The sequence below is a fragment of the Caretta caretta genome, chromosome 16 (genome assembly GCF_965140235.1).
Source record: "Caretta caretta isolate rCarCar2 chromosome 16, rCarCar1.hap1, whole genome shotgun sequence".
NCBI classification, from domain to species: Eukaryota; Metazoa; Chordata; order Testudines; family Cheloniidae; genus Caretta; species Caretta caretta.
Window position 1 is genome coordinate 23,382,216 of NC_134221.1, and position 26,827 is coordinate 23,409,042.

Below are 26,827 nucleotides of genomic sequence, written 5' to 3' on the forward strand. Positions count from 1 at the left end.
GCCTATATTCTTCTGTTAATCAGGAATGCACAAATTCTGAGAATGGTAACAGAAATGTTCTTATATAACTTTGGCTTCAGGCTTGAAAGCTTTATTCTTTGTAAATTAAAAGGTAAGCATGTTTTTGCATGCTTGGTAACCAAGACAGTAAAATTCCAGATAGTTTTAATATGGATGTATATTAGTTACAGTAGTAGCATGGGGTGTCTGCTGATGATGTTTCAAAGAATGTGAACATTTGTATAATGGATATCTATATGGAGTTCAAGGTTGCACAGACAAGCACTTGAAAGGCCCTATGTCTCAATTTATCTGTAATATATAGGCCCTTTAATTTAAAAAAAGATTATCTGTCCTACCTATCGAATGTCTTAAATATAGTTATACCCATTTGTGTGTGTGTGTCTGAGAACAGAAATAAGAGGTAAGAATAGTATAGTTAGCCTGATGTGAAGGCACATTGACCTCTTGTCACATTGATTATGCAGTCATAACTATAAATCACCAAGTGCTCTTGGCACCGATTCTAGGATTCTTTAATGGGAGCCACGTGAAACAATCTTGTAATGAATGGTGTGAGCTACATTTAAAACCATATTCAGGAGACTTTCTTTAAAAACAATATCTTATTTCAGTTGGGCCCAAGTTCTAAGGAACTCATTTTGCAAGTGATTTGCGTTTAAAAAAAAAAAGCATAAACACTTCCAAATCAAAACCTTCCTCCAAATCTGTATTGCAAATGGCAGTAGAGTAGGTGACCTACAAGCAAATGGTGTTTTATAAGTCTTCTAGGGAAAAATAAGGGGAGCAAAAGGAAAGCGGTATAAGACAAAATACAGATCACTCTGCCTGAGAAATAGCCTAAATTAGCTTGAGTTAAACCTTTCACATGTGGTGAAGAAGGGTGTGTGTGTGTGAGAGAGGAGAATAATAAGGACTTCGAAAATATCGGGGGGGATATTTATTAGTAGAAACAATAGGCCTATTAATAAACAGAAATTAATAAGGATTCAAATATGGCAGAGATATTTAACACCTTTTATTTAAAGGTAGATTTTTTTTTTCTTTTTCTGAAGAAAAGTAGTTTGAGCAGTTTAGGTGCCACTTCCTTGGGACTCCATAAGGGTCTATGCTAGTTCATGCCATGCTGGTTTGTGGCTTTAGTTTTAGTTTACAAAAAAAAATTGTAAATATAATTTATAGTGAGTGAATACTGTAGATGGAAAATGTGGACATGTACAAATTGGGTGGTTTGCATGATATGCATTTTAAAGGAATGAACCAACAAACTTTTCCAACTACTGACAACTCTTCTTGAAAAGTCATAGTTGGTTTGAGAGGAACAGCCGTGTTAGTCTGTATTCGCAAAAAGAAAAGGAGTACTTGTGGCACCTTAGAGACTAACCAATTTATTTGAGCATGAGCTTTCGTGAGCCACAGCTCACTTCATCAGATGTGTACCGTGGAAACTGCAGCAGAGTTTATATACACACAGAGAATATGAAACAATACCTCCTCCCACCCCACTGTCCTGCTGGTAATAGCTTATCTAAAGTGATCAGCAGGTGGGCCATTTCCAGCACAAATCCAGGTTTTCTCACCCTCCACCCCCCCCACAAATTCACTCTCCTGCTGGTGCTAGCCCATCCAAAGTGACAACTCTTTACATAATCAAGTCGGGCTATTTCCTGCATAGATCCAGGTTCTCTCACATCCCCCCCACCCCCATACATACACAAACTCACTCTCCTGCTGGTAATAGCTCATCTAAACTGACCACTCTCCAAGTTTAAATCCAAGTTAAACCAGAATATCGGGGGGGGGGGGGGGGGTAGGAAAAAACAAGAGGAAACAGGCTACCTTGCATAATGACTTAGCCACTCCCAGTCTCTATTTAAGCCTAAATTAATAGTATCCAATTTGCAAATGAATTCCAATTCAGCAGTTTCTCGCTGGAGTCTGGATTTGAAGTTTTTTTGTTTTAAGATAGCGACCTTCATGTCTGTGATTGCGTGACCAGAGAGATTGAAGTGTTCTCCGACTGGTTTATGAATGTTATAATTCTTGACATCTGATTTGTGTCCATTTATTCTTTTACGTAGAGACTGTCCAGTTTGACCAATGTACATGGCAGAGGGGCATTGCTGGCACATGATGGCATATATCACATTGGTGGATGTGCAGGTGAACGAGCCTCTGATAGTGTGGCTGATGTTATTAGGCCCTGTGATGGTGTCCCCTGAATAGATATGTGGGCACAATTGGCAACGGGCTTTGTTGCAAGGATAAGTTGGTTTGGTACTAGAAGAGTGAAGAAAAGTAAATTGTATGACCAGTCTTCAAAAGAGAAAATGATCTATGGCTGAAGCAATTGTAAGTAAAGGGTGATAATAAAGATCTGTATATTAGATTGTTGGGAGAGGTATAGGAGTGTATTGAAAGAATCAGTGCTGAATCCCACTTTGAACAAATGAAAGCTTATATATATGGGAAAAAGAAATCTGTAGCATACATGTTCAATGGAAGGAAAAAGCTGCATGCTGAAAAAAGTGATAATGGACTGTGAAATAGACATGAGTGATGATGTGGTGGATAAAGTCAAAGTAGGATTGGGTTGCATATTCCAAAGCATTCTGCCATGGAGGTGAGTGCCAATAGTTCCTCCCTTTCTGACTCCGGTATGACTGCATCTAAAAATAGCATTTGGCTGTGGGCATCTCATTATCAAAAGATATGAAGATTCAAAGATAAGCAACAGAAAATAAGGGGGCTGGAGAAACAGACTTATTTCTGGCTTGTAAAAAGTGGCCTTTACATTGTCCCTGGCTGCTTATACAACACTTAAATAGAGAATGAGACTTGTGGGCCAATGTTAATGACCATTACAGTACTGTCACCCAACAAAGGAAATTTAAAAAACACGAATCTCAACATCACTCCCCCAGGCGGATGGCTCGGAGAAGTGATGGACCTTAAACTGTGACTATGAGCTGGACAGCAGGGTCTTGGGCTCTGTTGGGCCAGTAAGAGGAAAAAAATTCCAAAGGTAGGGGCTGTCCACTGACTATGTCCAAGCTCCAGGCCCCGTAGATTTAAATCTAAGGACTTTCAGTAGTGTTTGCAAGCTGACTCACTCTGATATGGTGGCACGTATTGTAAGGAATGAGATGGCTTCTGAGGTAGGAAAGATTAAAATGTACAAAGCATTAAGAAAGCTAAATATACATAGCTTGGTGGACATAAGTTTACAAGTTTCAGAGGAACAGCCGTGTTAGTCTGTATTCGCAAAAAGAAAAGGAGTACTTGTGGCACCTTAGAGACTAACCAATTTATTTGAGCATGAGCTTTCGTGAGCTACAGCTTACTTCATCAGATGTAAATTGATTAGTCTCTAAATAAATTGGTTAGTCTCTAAGGTGCCACAAGTACTCCTTTTCTTTATAAGTTTACAAATATTTGAATGATGTCATGGGATGCTTGCCTTTAATTGTTTGTATCATTTTCTTAATTGGTAAAATGAAGACAATGATAGTTAGTAACTACGGCACAAGAGAGTGCTGAGGACTGGCTAGTTAAGTTTGTAAAATGCTTGGATCTTTTTTTTGTGGAAAAAGCTAATGTACTCAATGCTTTTTTGCCTCTGTCTTCACTAACAAGGTCAGCTCCCAGACTGCTGAGCTGGGCATCACAACATGGGGAATAGATGGCCAGCCCTCTGTGGAGAAAGAGGTGGTTAGGGACTATTTAGAAAAGTTGGACATGCACGAGTCCATGGGGCTGGACGAGTTGCATCTGAGAGTGCTAAAGGAATTGGCGGCTGTGATTGCAGAGCCATTGGCCATTATCTTTGAAAACTCGTGGCGAACGGGGGAAGTCCCGGATGACTGGAAAAAGGCTAATATAGTGCCAATCTTTAAAAAAGGGAAGGAGGAGGATCCTGGGAACTACAGGCCAGTCAGCCTCACCTCAGTCCCTGGAAAAATCATGGAGCAGGTCCTCAAAGAATCAATCCTGAAGCACTTACATGAGAGGAAAGTGATCAGGAACAGTCAGCATGGATTCACCAAGGGAAGGTCATGCCTGACTAATCTAATCGCCTTCTATGATGAGATTACTGGTTCTGTGGATGAAGGGAAAGCAGTGGATGTATTGTTTCTTGACTTTAGCAAAGCTTTTGACACTGTCTCCCACAGTATTCTTGTCAGCAAGTTAAAGAAGTATGGGCTGGGTAAATAGACTATAAGGTGGGTAGAAAGCTGGCTAGATTGTCGGGCTCAACGGATAGTGATCAATGGCTCCATGTCTAGTTGGCAGCCGGTGTCAAGCGGAGTGCCCCAGGGGTCGGTCCTGGGGCCGGTTTTGTTCAATATCTTCATAAATGATCTGGAGGATGGTGTGGATTGCACTCTCAGCAAATTTGCGGATGATACTAAACTGGGGGGAGTGGTAGATATGCTGGAGGGTAGGGATAGGATACAGAGGGACCTAGACAAATTGGAGGATTGGGCCAAAAGAAATCTGATGAGGTTCAATAAGGATAAGTGCAGGGTCCTGCACTTAGGACGGAAGAACCCAATGCACAGCTACAGACTAGGGACCGAATGGCTAGGCAGCAGTTCTGCGGAAAAGGACCTAGGGGTGACAGTGGACGAGAAGCTGGATATGAGTCAGCAGTGTGCCCTTGTTGCCAAGAAGGCCAATGGCATTTTGGGATGTATAAGTAGGGGCACAGCGAGCAGATCGAGGGATGTGATCGTCCCCCTCCATTCGACATTGGTGAGGCGTCATCTGGAGTACTGTGTCCAGTTTTGGGCCCCACACTACAAGAAGGATGTGGATAAATTGGAGAGAGTCCAGCGAAGGGCAACAAAAATGATTAGGGACTGGAACACATGACTTATGAGGAGAGGCTGAGGGAACTGGGATTGTTTAGTCTGCAGAAGAGAAGAATGAAGGGGGATTTGATAGCTGCTTTCAACTACCTGAGAGGTGGTTCCAGAGAGAATGGTTCTAGACTATTCTCAGTGGTAGAAGAGGACAGGACAAGGAGTAAGGGTCTCAAGTTGCAGTGGGGGAGGTTTAGGTTGGATATTAGGAAAAGCTTTTTCATTAGGAGGGTGGTGAAACACTGGAATGCGTTACCTAGGGAGGTGGTAGAATCTCCTTCCTTAGAGGTTTTTAAGGTCAGGCTTGACAAAGCCCTGGCTGGGATGATTTACTTGGGGATTGGTCCTGCTTTGAGCAGGGGGTTGGACTAGATGACCTCCTGAGGTCCCTTCCAACCCTGATATTCTGTGATTCTATGAAGTACTTTTATTATTATTACTTTTAAAATGTGGTACTTGATGGTCTTTCCATAGTTTAAACAGGGTGATAAATAATGGATAAAACTATGAGAAACCATGCTTTTTTTTAGAAATAAGTTGGGTTTCTTGGGGAGTTCTTCCAGCTACTACAATGTAGAATATTTGGTAATATTTCTGTTGAAAGATTAATCTCAGTGACTAATGTAAACCTTGAGCTGTGGGTGAAGAAGGATTTGAAACAAAGTGGGAAGTTTGCTGCAAATATTTAAATATTGGCAAGTAGCATGAGTTCTATTGACATCTGTAGTGAGTGGCTCTGAATAGCTCTAAGGGTAGCGCTTTAACGTGGCTTGTGTGGTCGCGGCAGAGTGCTGGGAGAGAGCTCTCCCAGTGCCCTTAAAAACCCCCACCTCTACGAGGGGCGCAGCTCCCAGTGCTGGTGCACTGTCTACATTGGCACTTTACAGCACTGAAACTTGCTGTGCTCAGGGGGGTGTTTTTTCACACCACTGTGCGAGAGAGTTGCAGCACTGTAAATTGCCAGTGTAGACAAGCCCTAAGTTTGTTGACTTACTGTCACAGAGTCATAGATATTTAGGTCAGAAGGGACCATTATGATCATCTAGTCTGACCTCCTGCACAATGCAGGCCACAGAATCTCACTCACCCACTCCTGCAATAAACCTCTCACCTATGTCCGAGCTATTGAGGTCCTCAAATTATGGTTTAAAGACTTCAAGGTGCAGAGAATCCTCCAGCAAGTGACCCGTGCCTCACACTGCAGAGGAAGGAGAAAACCCCCCAGGGCCTCTTCCAGTCCGCTCTGGAGGAAAATTCCTTCCCGACCCCAAATATGGCGATCAGCTGAACCCTGAGCATGTCATTTTGCTCCTACATATGGAACAGTGAATTACAGTGGCTGTCACCTTTCAGAGGAACAGCCGTGTTAGTCTGTATTCGCAAAAAGAAAAGGAGTACTTGTGGCACCTTAGAGACTAACCAATTTATTTGAGCATGAGCTTTCGTGAGCTACAGCTCACTTCATCAGATGTATACTGTGGAAACTGCAGCAGACTTTATATACACACAGAGAATATGAAACAATACCTCCTCCCACCCCACTGTCCTGCTGGTAATAGCTTATCTAAAGTGATCAAGAGGTGGGCCATTTCCAGCACAAATCCAGGTTTTCTCACCCTCCACCCCCGCACACAAATTCACTCTCCTGCTGGTGCTAGCCCATCCAAAGTGACAACTCTTTACATAATCAAGTCGGGCTATTTCCTGCATAGATCCAGGTTTTCTCACATCCCCCCCACCCCCATACATACACAAACTCACTCTCCTGCTGGTAATAGCTCATCTAAACTGACCACTCTACAAGTTTAAATCCAAGTTAAACCAGAACATCTGGGGGGGGGGGGGTAGGAAAAAACAAGAGGAAACAGGCTACCTTGCATAAAGAAAAGGAGTACTTGTGGCACCTTAGAGACTAACCAATTTATTTGAGCATGAGCTTTCGTGAGCTACAGCTCACTTCATCAGATGTTTACCGTGGAAACTGCAGCAGCTCATGCTCAAATAAATTGGTTAGTCTCTAAGGTGCCACAAGTACTCCTTTTCTTTTTGCGAATACAGACTAACACGGCTGTTCCTCTGATACCTTGCATAATGACTTAGCCACTCCCAGTCTCTATTTAAGCCTAAATTAATAGTATCCAATTTGCAAATGAATTCCAATTCAGCAGTTTCTCGCTGGAGTCTGGATTTGAAGTTTTTTTGTTTTAAGATAGCGACCTTCATGTCTGTGATTGCGTGACCAGAGAGATTGAAGTGTTCTCCGACTGGTTTATGAATGTTATAATTCTTGACATCTGATTTGTGTCCATTTATTCTTTTACGTAGAGACTGTCCAGTTTGACCAATGTACATGGCAGAGGGGCATTGCTGGCACATGATGGCATATATCACATTGGTGGATGTGCAGGTGAACGAGCCTCTGATAGCGTGGCTGATGTTATTAGGCCCTGTATAGTGTCCCCTGAATAGATATGTGGGCACAATTGGCAACGGGCTTTGTTGCAAGGATAAGTTCCTGGGTTAGTGGTTCTGTTGTGTGGTATGTGGTTGTTGGTGAGTATTTGCTTCAGGTTGCGGGGCTGTCTGTAGGCAAGGACTGGCCTGTCTCCCAAGACTTGTGAGAGTGTTGGGTCATCCTTTAGGATAGGTTGTAGATCCTTAATAATGCGTTGGAGGGGTTTTAGTTGGGGGCTGAAGGTGACGGCTAGTGGCGTTCTGTTATTTTCTTTGTTAGGCCTGTCCTGTAGTAGGTAACTTCTGGGAACTCTTCTGGCTCTATCAATCTGTTTCTTTACTTCTGCAGGTGGGTATTGTAGTTGTAAGAAAGCTTGACAGAGATCTTGTAGGTGTTTGTCTCTGTCTGAGGGGTTGGAGCAAATGCGGTTGTATCGCAGAGCTTGGCTGTAGACGATGGATCGTGTGGTGTGGTCAGGGTGAAAGCTGGAGGCATGCAGGTAGGAATAGCGGTCAGTAGGTTTCCGGTATAGGGTGGTGTTTATGTGGCCATTGTTTATTAGCACTGTAGTGTCCAGGAAGTGGATCTCTTGTGTGGACTGGACCAGGCTGAGGTTGGTGGTGGGATGGAAATTGTTGAAATCATGGTGGAATTCCTCAAGGGCTTCTTTTCCATGGGTCCAGATGATGAAGATGTCATCAATATAGCGCAAGTAGAGTAGGGGCTTTAGGGGACGAGAGCTGAGGAAGCGTTGTTCTAAATCAGCCATAAAAATGTTGGCATACTGTGGGGCCATGCGGGTACCCATAGCAGTGCCGCTGATCTGAAGGTATACATTGTCCCCAAATGTGAAATAGTTATGGGTAAGGACAAAGTCACAAAGTTCAGCCACCAGGTTAGCCGTGACATTATCGGGGATAGTGTTCTTGACGGCTTGTAGTCCATTTGTTTAATGAATATCAGTTGTTGACATGACATAATATGAAAAAAGCTCTAGGGTTTTCAGTTCTTTAACTAAAGTGTTCTCAGTTAATGAATTTTGATATCTTCAAGGAAACAATGCCCAGCACTCTAGCTGTTGCAACTAGTAAAGACTACACAAAGTCTTAACAAAACCTCATCTGCACCTGCCTTCAGGATAAATTATTCTAATACCCATAAAATGGGATGTGTGTGACTAAAATACTAAGAAGACTTCAGTTCTTTGCTTCCAGTTAAGGGTCTGTCAGCTTTTCCATTATAAAGCTTCTCTTGTCTTTTTTTAGGGGTTTATAACTTGCATGTAAAATTTTTGCTGCGGGCTGAAACTTGGCTTCTGTATTTGAGCCTGGCAGCAGATATTTACATATTCATTATTTTTCAGATATAAGAAAAATAAAGAAATATTTTTTTCATTTAAATATTTCACCTTGCCATGTACATATGAAACTCTCATTAGAGGTAGTTATCCGTTTAGGTGATACTCCACTTGGAACAGTAAAGACAAAAAAAAAAAATCTTGACTAAGATACATTTCTGCACTTGTATAAATCTAAAGAAAGACTGAATTAAAAAAATTGTAGTGGATTAATTGATAACTTTTGGGATTTAAAAATATGGTCAAGAAATTTTGAAAAGAAACTCTTGCTTTCAGTCAGGAACTGTTTCATAAGACATTTTACTACCAAACAACTACATTTTTTAAAGACTGAATGAATGCCTTGTTACTCTGGAGCAATGGTTCTCAACCAGGGGTCTGGGGCCCCCTGCGGGGCTGCGAGCAGGTTTCACCAAGGGGGGTTCACCAAGCAGGGCCAGCACTGGACTTGGCTGGGGCTCAGGGCAGAAAGCTGAAGCCCCACCGCATGAGGCTGACTCCCTGAGCCCCAAGCCCTGCCACCTGGAGCTGGAGCCCAAGGAACTTAACTTCCTGTGCCCCCTTGTGGCATGGAGCCCCAGGCAGTTGCCCTGCTTTCTACCCCCTAACGCTGGTCTTGGCTTTTATATGCAGAAAAACAGTTGTTGAGGCACAAGGGGGTGTGTGGAGTTTTTATAGGATGTTGTGGGAATGGGAAGGTGGGGGGCTCAGAAAGGAAAAAGTTGAGAAACCCCTGAACTGGAACCATTGTGGTCTATTGGGTGAGTTCATCTGCTTTTCAGCCTTGTTACCGTATGTATTTGCATAGACTGTAATGATTGATGCCTTTTTTTGTTATATTGGCTCCACAATGCACACTTTAAAAACTTCTTAAACTTGAGAGATTGAGACAGTTGAATTTTGCTATTCTAGCTCTTTAGAGCTTGTGCCTTTGGGGAACAATAAAACTGAATTAGACAATATATTAGCTGTAAGTTTTAGGAACTGTATCCATGAACTAACATCACCATGACACGAGATCAACAGGTGTATTGTAGGGAGACCTCAATAGCCTTTACACAGTCTTCATGCTGATTAATAGTGTATCTCCTTGGGTTTTGCAGGTGTACATTATTCAAGTTGAGTTATATTTTGGAGAATACTGTACAACTTCCTCTGACATTGTTTTAGGTTGGGTTATTGCTATGCCAGGAAAGCCCCATAGTATAGATGCAGCCTACACCAATAGAAGGGTGTAGGAACACCCTTTTCTGTTGGTGTAGCAACACCACCTGCCTGAACAATGTTCGCTATGTCAATGGAACCACTCTTCCGTTAACATCGTTGGGTCTACACTGGGGGTTATGTTGGCATAGCTCTGTCACGGGTGTAGTTTTTCACAACTCTGGACAACATAACCATGCCAACATAATCTTCAAGTGCAGACCAAGCCCTAGATTTTGAAACTCTCAATTGATATGCGTGAGCTTCATGTCTGACAGTTTTTATCTTGAATTCCTGTCACTTTTTCTAGCTGTTAGTAAGAAAGAATGCATAGTCCCTGCTCTGAAGAGCTTATATTCTTTTTAATAGGTTTCTCTTCACTGTGGTATAAAAGCTACCTTTACGTATGTGGTCTGATCTTAGTCTCTTTAAGCAAAATGTTTGCTAAATTGTATTTTCTTACTCATTTCTTGCAGAATTCTCTCCTATCTAATGCATTTCAATGGCATGTCTCAAGTTTTCTCCTTTAACGTCCCTATTAATAGTTCTTTAGTTTTGGCAGGTGTGTATTAAATGTTAACACTCTTTTTTTGGATGTTAAACTGCTATTTACTTATGGTAATTTCTAGTCATTTTAAGGTGACTGTCGAGACAGAGAGAGACGAACTGAGGAGGAAAAATTTGTCAAGGATTTACAGTAAATATTCTCTGCTTTTGGAAATGCTGTCAGAAGTTTGTTTAGGTTCAACTGAATTTTTGTCATGTGCCAGACGGAATCAGTCTGTTATAATGAACTGGTTGTGTACTTCCACCAACAAAAAGGGAGGGTGAGAAACCAAAGCCTGCTCAGGATTTCTTATCTCCTTGTAATACGGGGGGGGGGAGTATGCTGTTTAACCTAGCCTGTAATTAGGTTCTACATGGAAGCATATATTACTGTGCTTGTGTTGCCAAAGCACTTCAGTATGATAGATGGGATTTAAAGGTTGATCTGACTAAATTGCAATGAGAATACTAACGACAAAGATATTTCCGTTGTGAAATATTCCTACCAGACATCATGGCTGTGGCATAAATGCTGTAAGATAATGGACAATAAAAGTCACTCGAAAATAATACTCTCCTAGGATTGGACTGCCTTTTCCATCGCACGTACACTGAACCAGGGAGATAATGTAATCATAAGCCTAGATCATCATTTAAAAATATAGGTAATCTCATATAGCATCTTGACAGATTTATTTTATGAGTAAGCCGGAGAGAGAACATTATTGGGCAGCAGAGAGGAAGGAAAGTATTATCATTGTGGTAGTGGTTACTTTGTAAAATAGTTTGCATCACTTCACTCTTTCAGGGAGCCTACTATAAATGACACAGCACTCACTAGAGTTTGGGGAACCCTGGCTCTTGTGTGTAAAATGTTTATTTGTACATCAGTCATTGACCGAAGAGCCTGCTCATCCGATACATAATATTAGAGCTTTTATTCACAATCACAATTAAGTGTTGGATCCCTCTGTGTATGCCACAGGGTGACTGGGCAGGGGCTTGATAGGGCACCCACTTGAATGCGGACAAATCATGCACAGGTATTTGGAAGGGTGTGTGTGACGGGATGCTCCCCACTCTGGGGTGCCACCTGTTGTACTGGAATCCCGCTGAGCCTGCCTGTTCCACCAGCCTGGGCTCCCTCACCCTGTCCTGCTATGCCAGGCCCTCAAGCCTCCTCTAGCACACACACAGGTAGGGACACGCCCAGCTGCAGAAAGACACAGACACTGAAATCAGCTTTGCTTGGGAAGAATAGCTAGGGGATTGTCCAGTACTCAAATGCACACCTCCTCTGGGGTGCAAACCCAAAATTGCATTGTCTTGCTCTGCACAGAAATCTGTACAGCGTAAGCTCATGAAAATCGCTCCCTCCCTCAATGTGGAGGAAGATATGCACAGCTTCTTGTCACCCAGTTATGAATTGCACAAACTGGTTTAAATAAAACAAAACAAGTTTGTTAACTAGAAAGTATAGATTGTAAGTGATTATAAAGGAAAGCAAACAGATCAAAGCAGATTATTGAGCACATAAAGCAAACATGCAAACTAAACTTAATACACTAAAGAAACTGGCTACAAGTAATTTCTCACCCTAAGTGTTGTTTTAAGCAGGTTACAGAGATTCTTGAAGACAAAACTCTTGCTTGCAGCTGAGAACTCCAGATATTCCTTTCACAGACCAGACACCTTCTAGCCTGAGTCCAGTCCTTTCTTCCCCAGATCAGTCTTAGGTGTTTTCGGCAGTCATCTTGGGCAGGGATTCAGCGAAGAACTGACCAAGATTAACTCACTTCCCTGCCTTAAAGAGGATTTACATATGGCTGGAATCCTTTGTTTTCCAGTTTGGTCCTCAGCCCTATTAGTGGAAAAATACTAGTAGGTCAAGATGGGGTCCAGTACCAGGTGATATGATCACATGACCCTGCAGTGTCAAAGTAGCATCCCAGGAAGCTTCTCAGGAAGATGGGAGATTGGCAACTTCAAAGTCGTATTGTTCTCCGTAATGGCCCATTGACTAACCAGCTAGACTGACTACATTCTGCCTGGTGGGCGTTTCCCAGGTGCAAACACTTTTGTAATTGATACATAGTCCATATTCCTAACTTCAGATACAGAAATGATACGTGCATACAAATAGGATAATCAGATTCAGTAAATCATAACCTTTCCAGTGATACCGCACATGGCCCATCTTGCATAGAACACATCTTAGTTATGCTGTATTCATATCATAACAATATCTTGATTGCTTATTTTGTTACACTAGCTATTTTTATCCAAATATAGTTCTTTTTCCCATTTGGCCCCCCAGGAAATGAGGGTGGGGAAGAAACGTAGAGGAATATAGTAAACTGGAGAAAAAGTACATATGTGGGTGTATAGTCTATACACACTAGTCATTAATATATTTTGCATTGCTATACTACCTTCTATTTGTTGATCTCAAACCATATGGCAGATGCAAAAGGCCACTTGGCATGTCTGTAAGGTAGGACACTACTACCCTCATTTTACAGATGGGAATACTGAGCCTCATAATGGCCTTGTGGAAGTCACTTAGCTTCTGGGCTTCGTTTTTCTCATCACCTCCAGTATAAGATGTTGTAACAGTGCAAAGCCCTACTATTTGTTTGTAGCAATGCAAAGGAAAGCAGTAATCTGTTTGGCTCATTTCGTCCTTATAGGAGCATCCACCTCAATGGCCTTGATGGATTAACAAAAGGCTTGTTATTGCAGGGCCAGATGAGGACAATTTCTTTCTGTGGGACAGGGGGGCACTACTACTCTGTGTAGTGTAATCCTTTCTTTTGTCTCCTACCTATTAGATCAGCTGACAGTAGTTCATCTGTGGACATTTGGGTTTGCTGACACTCAGTACCATTGCGGGCAGCAAAAAGGACTGAGTGCCAGTCATATGGAAAGCAGCTGGCTATGCCTGGTAATAAGATGGAGGTGTGCTGGCTCAGGAAACAGGCACATGCTAGGCACAACTACTGCTGCTTCACTATCTCCTTGGGAGGTTTTTGGCACTAGTCATACTGCGTATTCATCTGGGAGAGGATAATTTGCCCTCTAGTTGAGTTTTAGGCATCCAAAGGCACATGCTAATACCTGATTAAGCTGGCTGCAGCTGTTGCCAAGGCTGGTTTGGAGAGGAGCTGCACCTTGGGGATTTGGTGCATAAGAATCTGAACGCTGACGAGGTTCTGTTCCTTAAAGTACATCTTGTAACTAGTGATCTTGGTCTCCAGTACCAAGAACCCTGGGCTCTTCTGCCCTATGAAAGGCACCTGTCAGGTACCTGCAGGGGATTGTGGAAGCTTGGTTTTGGCTGAGTGGAATATTTGAGTCAAAGGAGAAGAGCAAGAGGCAGGTCTGTTTGGGAGATATAGTCCTGTGGAGGAGTTCCCATGAGAATGTGAGCTTGTTGCACTTGTGGGCCCCTTCAGGTTAGGGGGTTCATTTAACTTTATATGAGGAGAGGTGGTGAATTGGGATCTTGATTGACAGGTTGCTTTGGCTTGGGCAGATGGTACTGGAGCTGACTGAAGACAGAGTTTCAGGAATAGTGTGACTGCACAAGATATAAGTCAGGGCAGAATTTGGTTCTAGATCTGTGCTCTTCTAGCTATAAAAACTTTGGGTTTGTGTGGTTACAGTTCTTTATGATCTTATGCTGATGATTTTTAATTACGTTATTGATTTTACTTTGTTCATTTCACAGATGTTAGTAAAGATGCAGCTGAGGTAGCAGATAAATTCATTTATTTCCAATCTAAGTCAAAGCCTGTTTTACTTGTTTGTGCTTGTGTACCTTGTTTCTGGCTTTGTAAAAATTGCATTTTGCATGTGAATAGTGCTACAATATATAAATGAATATATTGCAGTAGTAATAACTGTTCTTCAGAATGATGACAGTGGGTGCTACGATGTTTAGAGACTAGCTCAGCAGTTACTTTCATAATTGCTTGATAGGGGAATTTCCTTTGTGGGTGAGTGTTTGGAGTGTGCTTTCCTTTCATGTCATGCCACTCCTTCAAATACAGGGACAAATATTAGACAAACCTATTCTAGTATGTGGGCTGAGAGAGGACCAGATTCCACATCATTTGAGGTTTGGGTGGATCGCTGTATTTGGGATGTATTCCTAAAGTGGTGTTGACATATATGTGCGTGCACACATCAAAAGATGGCGAGTTGGAAGTTTGGTATCCTATACATTTTCAGAGTGCTGTCTTCCTAGCCTTTGAGTTTATAACTTCAGATCTGTTGGTGGAAGGAAGGCAGCATTCTGCTGTGTTAATTGTTCTTTTCTGAAAATGTTTTGTTTTTAAGTTGGGTTCAGCTCTAATTAACCATGTTTTATTTCCTTCCTTTGTTTCCAGTAAACTGTTTTCCCTACTGGTTTGGGTACAGGCAAACAATCCTGCGCCAGTAACTCCACTGCGGATATTTAGGTAAGCAGCATATTCAGTCATACAAGACCTGCCAGTTTTTGTGTGGTTGTATGATGTCCTGATGACTGTCTTCTTTACAAAAAGAAAAGGAGTACTTGTGGCACCTTAGAGACTAACCAATTTATTTGAGCATGAGCTTTCGTGAGCTACAGCTCACTTCATCGGATGCATACCGTGGAAACTGCAGAAGACATTAGTACTTGTGGCACCTTAGAGACTAACCAATTTATTTGAGCATGAGCTTTCGTGAGCTACAGCTCACTTCATCGGATGCATACCGTGGAAACTGCAGAAGACATTAGTACTTGTGGCACCTTAGAGACTAACCAATTTATTTGAGCATGAGCTTTCGTGAGCTACAGCTCACTTCATCGGATGCATACCGTGGAAACTGCAGAAGACATTAATGTATGTCTTCTGCAGTTTCCACGGTATGCATCAGATGAAGTGAGCTGTAGCTCACGAAAGCTCATGCTCAAATAAATTGGTTAGTCTCTAAGGTGCCACAAGTACTAATGTCTTCTGCAGTTTCCACGGTATGCATCCGATGAAGTGAGCTGTAGCTCACGAAAGCTCATGCTCAAATAAATTGGTTAGTCTCTAAGGTGCCACAAGTACTCCTTTTCTTTTTGCAAAGACAGACTAACACGGCTGTTACTCTGAAACCTGTCTTCTTTACGAAACTAAGTGCTTAATTGAGACAGTGTTGCTTCATTTATTTATAATGTGCAGCTAAGTGCCAGCATTTTAATAACTGAAGCATATCACTGGCTTCTTTGTTCATATGAGTTCTCTTTATTTTCAGTAAGAGAAGTTTGTTCCTTGATTTTGTAGATTTGGTGGGGATGCAGAGAGAGTGTCCCACTTACCAGCCTGTGTCCATTCTTTTGACATACTGAAGATTGCATATAAACAGCACAGCCAGTTTTGCTAATGTTGCTTAATCGTAATTTGCAAGTTTTCTTTTGTACTGGTGACCCCTTTCACATAGCAAGCCTATGAGTGTGACCCCACCCTTATAAATTAAAAACACTTTTTAATATATTTAACACCATTATAAATGCTGGAGGCAAAGCAGGGTTTAGGGTGGAGGCTGATAGCTCGCGACCCCCCATGTAATAACCTCATGACCCCCCCTGAGGGGTCCTGACCCCCAGTTTGAGAACCCCTGGGCTAGGTTATACTGCTTTCATAAAATCTTACATGCCATAAACCTGTGGAACTTGCTCCTACAAGATATTGCTAAGACAAATGATTGTGAATTTCAAAACTGATTAGAGATTTATGCAAATTGGACAAGCACCTGCGATTACTCTAGTCTCGGACAAAATTGTAAACGCCAGTTGTGTTTCAGGCCATATGGGACCACTGGTTGAGGTAAAGAAGAAGCTTCTCTTTGTGGCATAGTATTATACAATTTGTTTAGCACAGGGTTACTTTTTTTCCTCTGACGCTTCTTGCATTGGCCACTGACTGAGGCACTGGCATGGATGGGTCATTTGGTCTATTCTGGCATGGCAGGAGGAGGAATACCTGACTGAACTGGCCACTTATTCTTTTCCTATATGATCATTCTTGTGTTTCTGAACCCTTCAAAAGAGCATCCCTATCATTTTTCACTTATAGGTAAAGTGCCAGCACTAACTAAAAACATTTTATGCTTTAATGTTGTGTGAAACTGACCACAATTGGTATGCGGTATTGCTGGGTTCATTAGATTGGTTGGTCGGTCGGTCATCAGCATCATTCCAAACTTTCGTGGTCACTTAGAATTTACCCCAAATACTGCAAGACTCATAGCATGCCGTTAATAATTTTTACCCAGAATTCTCCAAGTGCCATGCTTGAAAAAGCAGTGATGAAAGTCTTTCCTCCCTACATTTCCCTTTCTAGAAGCTGAGAAGATTAATATTCACTCACAGTTACTCTGTGCTGCTTATAGGGAATGGAACCCCAACAATGACCATTCATACCTCACAGTAAAAAGGAACCATATGTCCAAACAGGAATTCTCAGAATAAATAATTGTCCAGAAGCAAAAATATTAATTTAAAATTTGATTAAAAAAAATAGATTGAGAGCCTGATTTCAACAAGTGGCTAACACTGACTACAAAGGATCCCATGAATGACATGCATAATTTTGGAGAATGACTTAGCCTCTACATATATTGATTTTTGTGGCAAATGACCTTGGATCATGTGCATTTGAAATATTTAATGTGAGCATTTGTAATAGCCTCAAACAGAAATTCAGCATTGGTTACTTTTTGTAACTTACTCTTCTCAGAGGTGATTGTGATAACTTCCCTTTTTCATCCAATATGGGGAATGTGTGGCACACCTCTGTGCTATTTTAAAAATGTATCTGTTTACACTTCCCCAGCTGCAAGGCCCAAACAAGAACAGTCTGAGCTTCCTAAGTACCTTGGAAGTAACAATGAGAGAGAGCCCATCTCTTGAGTAATGAAAGTGCAGGGCTAGGACAAAGTAGAGTTGGACACTGCCAGTGGGTAGGGAGAGCTCGTTCCAGGGCCTCTTGACTTGTTTCCAACTGTTGTCTTTGGTGGTTAAACAGATGATGAATTCTTCAAATATTCTTCTGGAATTATGTTTTTATTACCAAATGGGAAAAGGAAGTGAGAAGGAGTCTGATTAAATGTTTTTGAGTTCTGGTCTTTTATTAACGTTCTCTACTGTTGATTTTGTGTACCTTTCGTATTTTGCTTAACCAGGACTTGACTAGATTTTTTCTGTCTGATTTCTTTGATGCTGTATTGTGCCAGTGATGATGTATTGAAAGTTGACTGGAAAGCATTAGGTAAAATGAGTTTGTTGATCTCTGTCTAGTTGTCAGTGGAATCACATCTTCAAACTCACCATCACAGCGCACTAATTTTTGTAGTCTTGTTGTGTGTCTCAAGAGAGGACAAGGTCTGAATAGACCATGGAGATGAAATGTTCCTCTTACCCCTGGATATAGTTCCTGCAAGTTAGAATTGAGGCACACTCTTGGAATTTACAAATCTTGAGGAAGCTTGAATTGCTGTTGCAAAGCTGTGGATAGATAAACAGAAAATTTTTAGTTTTCAGGTCTGTTAATCTAGTGTACATTTCTTTTGTGGTTCAGTTAGAAACTGCTGTACAGCTATGAATACAGGAGCTAGAGCTGGAACAGTTTTCTGGGTTATTTATCTTTGCAGGGATTAATTTAAAAAACACTCATTTTGGCAGGAGCACATTTGCTATGGAAATGTAAAATATACCTTTAAGTTTTCACATTTTGGATGTCAGTGACTTAAGTATCCCTTTTAAGAAAGCTACATAAAATACATGATTGAAGATGGAGTGCATGCACCATAAAATCAACATAATTATTCCTTCAGATTGAGTTTAGCCATATTTCAGAATGCGCTGCATCTACTGAGTGCGAATGGTGGCTATATTTTTTTTGTATTTTGGAAAAAGCATCAGAGTATGTATACACTGCAGTTGAAGGTGTGATTTGCAGCTCCGGTAGGCCCACTTGTACTCGCTTTAATCTGGCTAGCATGCTAAAAATAGCAATGAAGACGAGGCAGCACGAGCTTCAGCATGGGCTAGCAACATGACTAAGTACCCAGAGAATCAGGTAGGCATGTATGTCTGGCACTGAAACCCATGCCACTGTGTTTTTACTGTGATTTTTAGTGTGCAAGCTAAATTAAAGCTAGTGAGAGTATGCCTATCTGAGCTGAGATCATTCGACTGCAGTGTAGATTTACCTTCCATCCGACAAGTGTTTCCTTATTGTTAACAAACTGGGTAGCAATATTGGATCCAAGATCTAGCAGAATTCTGTTACCCAGTGAAGGTCTTGGATTTCTTGTAACTTAATTACCTTTCTTTGACCAATTTCTTTGGGTACAGATGGTGCCAAAATCCTCTCGATCATTTACTTCCAACCTCAGTGGAACTTTACCTTTTAAAATTCAACATCTTAAAAAGAGAAGAGTCATTAAAGTATTACACTGTGTTGATTAGCAGTGATGTACTGACACCTTTGTGACTCTGGCGGCATAAGATGGATAAAATCAGCTGAAGATTCTTACAGTGCAGCCTGCATTTATTTCCTGTTTAATATAGGAAGAGTGCTGCTTGCAGACAACAACATGTACCTGCATGCAGCATCCCATCCTGATTTGTACAGCCAAAATATAAGGTGCAAGACTGTAATAGCCCATGGACTTGAGCAATTCTGAAAAGAACAGTTAAGACCGAGAGACACAATTTTGAAGTGCTCCCTTACATTCAGTCCTGGAAAATCATTGTCCTAGTGATGTTTAAGGTTTTGTGGTAGTTACCTCTTAGGAGTTGGTGGGATAGTCTGCCCCATATTGTGAATGTAACATAGCCCGAATAGTTCCAGGTTTAAATAACAAAGGTTTACAAATATATTAATTTTGTAAACAAAGAAGTTAGAATGACTGAGATATCAATTGGTAATTCAGTCTTCAATATACTCTTTAGTTACAAATTAGCCTTTACACATGTAGCTTTCTTTAATCCATAAATTTCACCTTACAGAGATCAGGCAGGGAAACTTTAGCCCAGAATGTGAGTGTTTCAAACAATCTTGTCTACTTGTTTGTTAGAAAAGTATAAGCATCTGAAAATAGGGTTGGGAAGATGGGAGATTGTAAACAGTTTTGCAGCTTTTAGCTATAGTAAGCATTCCCAGTGTCCTCTGCTGCATTGTATTCATGTTTAAAAGTGCAACTGGAATACTGGCTTTAGTTACCTTTTTGCCTATTTTTATTTAAAGTGTCATAAAACTTAAAAAAATATGCAACAGTTTATTGTAGAGTTACAATTCAGGAGCCTTTGCTGACATTAAAAAGTGCTTCTCCATTGTTATCAGCAATCTGAAGGCCCTCTATCGGTCCTCTTACTGAGGATAAATTTACCAGTCTACCTATAGTGTGAGTGTGTGCCAATAAGAGCCTGGAATAGCAGAACTGCCAGTTTCAAGCAGGACACTCTGTCCCTTAGGTGTCAGCGGGGATCAGAGCTGGTGTCATGTGAGCTCAGCCATATCTCTTTTCAAAACTGATTTTATTCTTACTCCTTTATTTGCTTGCAGCTACAGTACTTTAAGCAAACACTGGCCAAACCCTAATACTCTTCCTAATAAACTCTTCTGCATGCTTGCGGTAGCTATGCTATTCTGAGCTGTTAATTACTTTCCCATTGTCTAATCTCTCTTTGTAAGTGAACATACCTTGTGTTTCCTACAGAGTTTTGGTTCTCTTAGAAGTGCCTGAGTTTCATGTGATCTGCTGACTGGCTTGGCTTCTCAGTTTTACAAATAACTGAATATCTTTTTGGACTTCATTCTGTCCCTAAGGCAGGCTATGGTAGATGTGATATAAGATCAGTGTTAGACTATAGATATGAATCAGTGTTCGAGTATGGCAGCTGGGACCTGATATTTTAATGCATTCCAGTATCTTCAATTTTTAAGTGTGAAACTTAATTGTCTTGGGTGGTAAGAAGCAAAAAGGGAATCTGTCAGTAAGCCCGTATCAGTATGTTCTCTGTGCATGTAGGATTTTTTATTATGCTTTCTTTTTAAATAAGAAACCTTTATAAATCCTAGTTATTTTAGGTCCCATGTTTTTAGAGAATTATAAATTTGATGGCTCCGACAGCAACACATAATGCACAAACTACTTGCGGGTGTGTCTAAGAGAGATTCCATATGTCTAGTGGATAAAGCACTGGACCAGGATTCAGGAGATCTGGGTTCCCAGTTTGACCAGTGGCCCATTGGGTGTCCTTGGGCAAGTCACCTTTCCCTCTCTGTCCTTGATTTCCCCATCTGTAAATGGGAATAATGACACCTTTTATAAAGGGCTTTGAGATCTACTGATGAAAAGTGCTATGTAAGAGATGGGTATTATTATTAAAGGGGCTTTTTTTTTTTTTTACAAACAAACAAACCCATCATGATCTTCCTTATCTGTGTTACTAATAAACTTACAGATTATTAAAAGTGAAAGAATGTTAACATCTAATGTTACTTTTTCTTACTCATGCTGATTCTTTGTACTCCTCTCCTCATGGACAATGAAAACAAACTGAAGTTCATATTATGGGTTTTTAAATACTTTTATATTTAGACCAACCCAGGAGTGTTCAGCACTTTGGTTTTGGCGGGTACTGTACTATAGGGCTCTTGCAGTTCTTTGGTAGTGGGAATGTTGTTGATGAATGTTTGTTGCTTTTATAGCTTTCCTGGTTGGTAGATCAATATAACAGAATCCTTGATGTTTTCCTCATAGAAGCCCCAACCTCTTTTCGTAATCAAATGGCCAGCACTAGAAAAACAGAAAGAATGGCATCAGGCCTCAGAATGAATCTGTAGCTTGTTCTGCTGCAACATGGAAAACTCAAAATTTGTTCCTGTGATTTATATGGCTACTGAGGGGAAGTAGCATGATGTAGTCTCTGAGGGATGGGGGAATAACCTAAAACTTTGCGGTTCACATGATGTGTGCTGGTTCTGAGCATTGGCACTGGAAGCTTTTTAAAGCATTTGTTTAATTCTCAATTTCATATTTCTAAAAAGATAGTGGATGTTTTTAAAATGTCACCATACATCCATGCGTTATGGTAGGTTGTGTTATACCCAGCCAGCAAAATTCTGTCTGCGCTTAAGGCTCTTTAACGAATAGTACTGATAGAACAAAATAAACCTCCAATGCAAAAATTCTTCTGATGACTTGAGCTGTGATGATCCTCCTCTTTTTCCAACTGTTGTAGTTTAAAGTAAAAGGAAGTCAGTGCCCAGATGCCCTTGGTGCATTATTAATACATAGCAAAGTTCCCTGTCTCGCTCACTGCTTGCCAAGACTGCTGGAACAAAGATTTCTGACAAAAATTCATTTTGGACACTAAATCTTATCTTGTCACAGTTGTTATACTCTTGGAACGGTATCAGACCAGCCACAAAGAGGTGACCCAATACTGGCACAGTACCTGAAACACAGATGGATGAATAACTAGGCATGTTATTTTACTAGCCAAAAGCACTCTGTTCAAAGTCATCTTGCATTTCCTGGGTCTTTTAGTATTTAATGTGTAAATTCTGAATAAATAGTTTGAAGAGAAGCCTTGCTTTCCGGGCCAGAATCTGATACATCTACTCATATCGAGTAGTACTTTAATCCACACTTACTTCTATTAACTATTCATGGGATTTTTTCATTTTGAATAAAGTTATCGGGATCTGGTTCACAGTCATTCTCTGCCTCTAGTCATTCTGATTATCTTGAATCTGTAAATATGATTCATTGTGACAAGATACATTTCACTGCTCCTCCTAGAAAGGCTATGTTGTATACTCATTTTTGTGCTTAAACAAAGATAACGTGGATCAGTTATTCCTTTGCTTAAAGATATTTAATTTCCTTCAGCCCTTATGTCATTTACTAAGATGTTATGCAAGCTATTTTCATGCTGCATGTGACATTGTATGGAAATACCATACCACATCAGTTACCTTTGATAGGAACTTGTGGCAATAAAGATTAGGAAGTAAAAGAGGAGTTATGCCTGTGGCTCCTGTTTACATTGGATCTAGATGGTGCTTTCATATATACCGGAGATCCATTTGGAAGGAAGGGTAGGAATAAGGATTACTGTACCCAACTAAGGGAGCAAACTGCTTTACACTGTTCAGCCAACAGGGGAATTTCACTTTTCCAGACAGGGTTGCTTTGATCTGACTTTGTGTTCTCAAAAAGTTATTGCACAAAGATTGGATTCCCAGCAGCTTACTTGTAAATTTGGCTGATCTATAACATTCTCAGTGCCCTTTCATTCATGTCTTTTTTTTTTTTAGTCTTTTCCTTCCCAACGCCCACAAACTTTTACTTAGTCTTATTTGAAGTTGTAGAGGTATAAAAGTAATCCAGTCATACTTGAAACCACTTGATAATCCCCCACCCTTCTCTACAGATTTAAGATAAACCCAGATGTGATGCTTGAGGTGCAGGAATCTGAGTTGTGGTGTGGGTACTGGATTTCACTACTCCTTTCAGCAACCACATTACTGGCAACTTAAATGCAAGTTAGATTTCGTTTTGTGTTTTGACTCGGCACTTCACATTTATAACGACAATACATTTTCAGTGCTAAAAAATGGGACAAAATTTGTGTGGGATGAAGGGAAATTTTAGATCGAAAATGAGGAATAAGTGACAGTACGAATGAAATAAGAGATTGCAGGTTATTGGCTGCTGATAGAATACGTTATCAGAAACTGGTCTGTTGGCAGTTGTTGTACACTCTTTCCCTCCTCCCCCCCCTTCAGTTCTGTAACTTCTGTAGGAGCCTCTATTGGGATGCTGTCTCTCTAGTAATTGCTGTAAGGGGAAAATGGAACAAATTTATCTGCAGTACTGTTCTTTTATTCCTCTTTGTTCCTAGGTCAGTGTGTTGGTGTCACTGTATTCTAACAGGTCTTCCACCTCTTGCTTTCTCCAACACACCAACTTGTATGAAAAGACAATTTTTGGGGGTGGTTGAATCTTAACTTTTCAGTTGACCCTAGGTCACGGTGTAATGTCAGCTTTGGCATTTTGAGCTGCTAACAGAGGATGATCCTGAAGTCCTCCCTCAACCTATATAATGTTTTAAATGATGCCCACCCTGCAAACGGTATTGTTGGGGATGTAGAGTGCAGAGCTATAAGTCTGCATGCATAACCATCACTGATGTTTTTACTATTTTAAATGGCTTACAAAGTACAGGTTTTGTTTACGGAGTGTGATTGTAAGTTAGGCATGGTCTAACTGTTGAGGATTTGGATTTTGTTGTTCCAAAACCTCCTCTAATTATTCCTCAATCTGGGACAGTTCCTCAGATCTGTCACCTAAAAAGAATAGCTCAGGATTGGGAATCTCCCTCACATCCTCAGCCGTGAAGACCGATGCAAAGAAGGTCTTCATTTTTCGGCTCCATCAAATTCTTTTTCCTTCAGATCAAAAAGACAGCCCTTCTCCTTAATGAAGCTTGGAGCACACATACCTGTGGATTTTTTTCCCTTTTAAACTTTCCTCCTCTCCATTCAGAAAATCCCTGACCTTGCAGCCTGTCTTCTGTGCTTCTGGTTTGAGATTAACCCAAAGACTTGCACTTGTCATGCTGCCAAAGATAAATTAAAATAAATAAAAACAGGTAGTTGGCTTTGGGATGCTTTGGAAGAGGAACTGTCTGGTCAGGAAATGGGAAGTATGGCTCAGAAAAACACATGGGGTCCATTATTGCATCACTCTACATCTGCTAACCCTTGTTAAGTGCATCTGGACGTTTGTACAGGCCATCATCAGGGTCATACGTACCTCCAGAAAGAAATAAAAGCGCTTTAGGTGGGGGATTTAACTTTTTTGTTTTATATAGATTCCACTGAATAGATACGGGTGGGATGGAGGACACCAACAAACCTATGTGGGTTCTGAATGTCGAAAGATGTCAAAATACAGGCTCATTGGAGAACATTATTGGCTCACAGTCAGTTTAATTCTGTATTTTTAAATTGGCAAAAGTGCACAATGTGTTTACAATTGATATGCCATCTGATTTAAAGAGTTACTAGGGATGAGACAGACCTTTTGGATCTGTAATTCCTCCCAGTGCAAGATAGTGTGCCAGGCAGAGTAGTTAGATATATGAAGTACTTTCTTGAAGAAACAGTTTTCTTTTACTCTTTCTTATTAATTTCTTTTAGTTCCTTTCTTTTATCAGTGAAGAAAGTGTTGACCTTTCTCACATTATTCTTACCTGTATATAGAATTACATTTAGGTCATGTAGCTTTATTGGGGGCAGTGCCAGGTACTGCTGCTGCAAAATTAATTTATATTTAAACTGGTGAAGCAAGGTCTTTTATGGGTAACATAAAGAGAGAACATACGGACATTAGCTGTTCTTGATATTCTGCTCAGTTTGAAAGCTTTCATGGAGATCAATGATGCTTATGATGAGAGGCTTCCTCCCTTGCTATTGTCTGTGGAGACTCAGAATTTGCTTGACTCACTGCTTTCTGCATACACAAGCTGGAAGGACTCTGAGTAGTGTATTTGTGACATGCTTAGACTCTGGAGGCTATGGTGGAAGGTGAAGTATTCTTCTTCAAGAGTTCTGTGCACTGGAACCTCCACTGGAGTGAAGGAGAGGAAAAGACTATCCTCTTTCTCTGTTTATGTACAAACACATCCACATACTCAGACAGACGCGTGTTGCAAATTCTTTCCACTTTCAATGTGTTGGATTGGTAACAGTGACATGGCTTTTTTTTTTTGTATTTCAACAGAATTCTAGGGCAAAGATTGGCATGTTACCATGGAAGGACAACATAACCATCCACATCATCTAGGGGACCAGAACAACCCTCTCTGCAAAGTGCCAGGGCAGGAATATCAGCATGATCCTCAAGTAAGCACATTTCTCTCTTTAATCCCCCTTAAAGTCCCCATTGAGTCTTTTTTTATAACTTTTTTAAATGTTAAGATTATTATAGTCTTTAAGATATATACATTTTTGGGCCTAAAGAGCTTCACAGTGTTGTTTCAAACCCATTTTTGATGATCACAGGAGGAATGGGAAACATTTTCAGTGTTGCCTATAGCAAGTGTTTTGAAATTGGCTTATAAAAAGCTTATATTGGTACAATGCTGACTTTCTGTGCTACTGTGATCCTTTAAAGGAAGGCCAAAGAAAAGAAGTTGTTTGAATTTTAATGATAAATATATTCTTTATTCATCGACTTGAATATTTTAGTGATAATTACCAAATACAAGAAACAGGTCAGTCCAGATTAAATTGTATGATCTCTTTCTGTCTTCTGAGCCTCTGGGAGCATCGTTCCTTGATATTTTTTCTCAGCACAAACATATTTCCCTGTACGATGATCTCCCTCTTGTAACGGCAGTCCACAAAAGGGGTAGGGGATAAAGATATCATTAGGTCTTATTTCCAGACTAACTGCAGATTTTCAGTTTAACCAAGAGATTATTTTTGTTGGTATGGCTTGGGGCTATGTCACTCCTTGGAGGGTGTTTAAGGCTGCAGATATTATCAGAACTGTTAGGTTTTACCTGCACAGTGCCTAGTGCAGTTAACAAAAAGCCTTAAAGGTAGAGAAGAATGCTGGAAGTCTTGCTGGGAAGTGAGAGTGTTAATTTGCCACATTAAGTATTGGATCCAGTGGTGTTTTGAGGTTCTTTGGACAGGAATGATTCATTAGGAAAGCTGTAGCAAAACATAGGTACAAGATTCCAAAAACAGTGGGTTATCTGCTTATACAGTACAACAATGAATCTATTTTGTTTAGTGCTGCTCTGAAAATACATTGTATAGAGCACAGCCTCCTCTCCTAATGCAGCAATTTGTCATATTAAGTCATTTAATAATAATTGAATCCCCTTGATTAATCTCCTAGAATTAGCCAGTTGCATTTTGAGCAATTAGGGTTAATTACTGCCTCATTTGGCAGGGTATAGCCCCTGTAATTATTTCATGAACAAGATTAGGAAGTGTTCTTAAGCAGCAGATACATTCATGGCATTGTGGAACACATGTTAGAATTTGTAATGACATAGTTAAGTGTAATTAGTAGGTAATACTCTATGTTCTGCCTTTACCCTGATGCTGAGCAACCTCATTTTGCTGAATGGTCATTGTTCAGTGAAGATTTTCCCCTCTCCCATTAGTATCTAAATGATATCAGTGGAGATGTCTGAGTATGTCAGCTGTTCTGAGGAAGATCCAGGTTGGAAATTGGGGGTGGAGAAAAGAGCTCTTGCATCTTTGCTCCTTTTTAAAAGACCTGATGCTGAATAAACCAGAGAAACACAGTGTTACAGAGAAGGTGAAA

The 26,827-nt window shown here is 40.6% G+C and overlaps 1 protein-coding gene across 3 annotated transcripts in view; it reads left to right on the forward strand.

Moving 5' to 3' along the window:
• NEK6 (NIMA related kinase 6) overlaps positions 1-26,827 on the forward strand; it is a 112,142-nt gene that overhangs the window by 20,594 nt on the left and 64,721 nt on the right. For 2 of the 3 annotated variants that reach the window (XM_048822457.2, XM_048822458.2), the window contains exons 2-3: positions 14,839-14,910; positions 25,265-25,386. In XM_048822457.2, the coding sequence (XP_048678414.1) occupies positions 25,294-25,386 (93 nt within the window). In that variant the 5' untranslated portion in view covers positions 14,839-14,910; positions 25,265-25,293. The remainder of the gene's footprint in view (positions 1-14,838; positions 14,911-25,264; positions 25,387-26,827) is intronic. The other variant, XM_075120381.1, reaches the window with a different exon arrangement.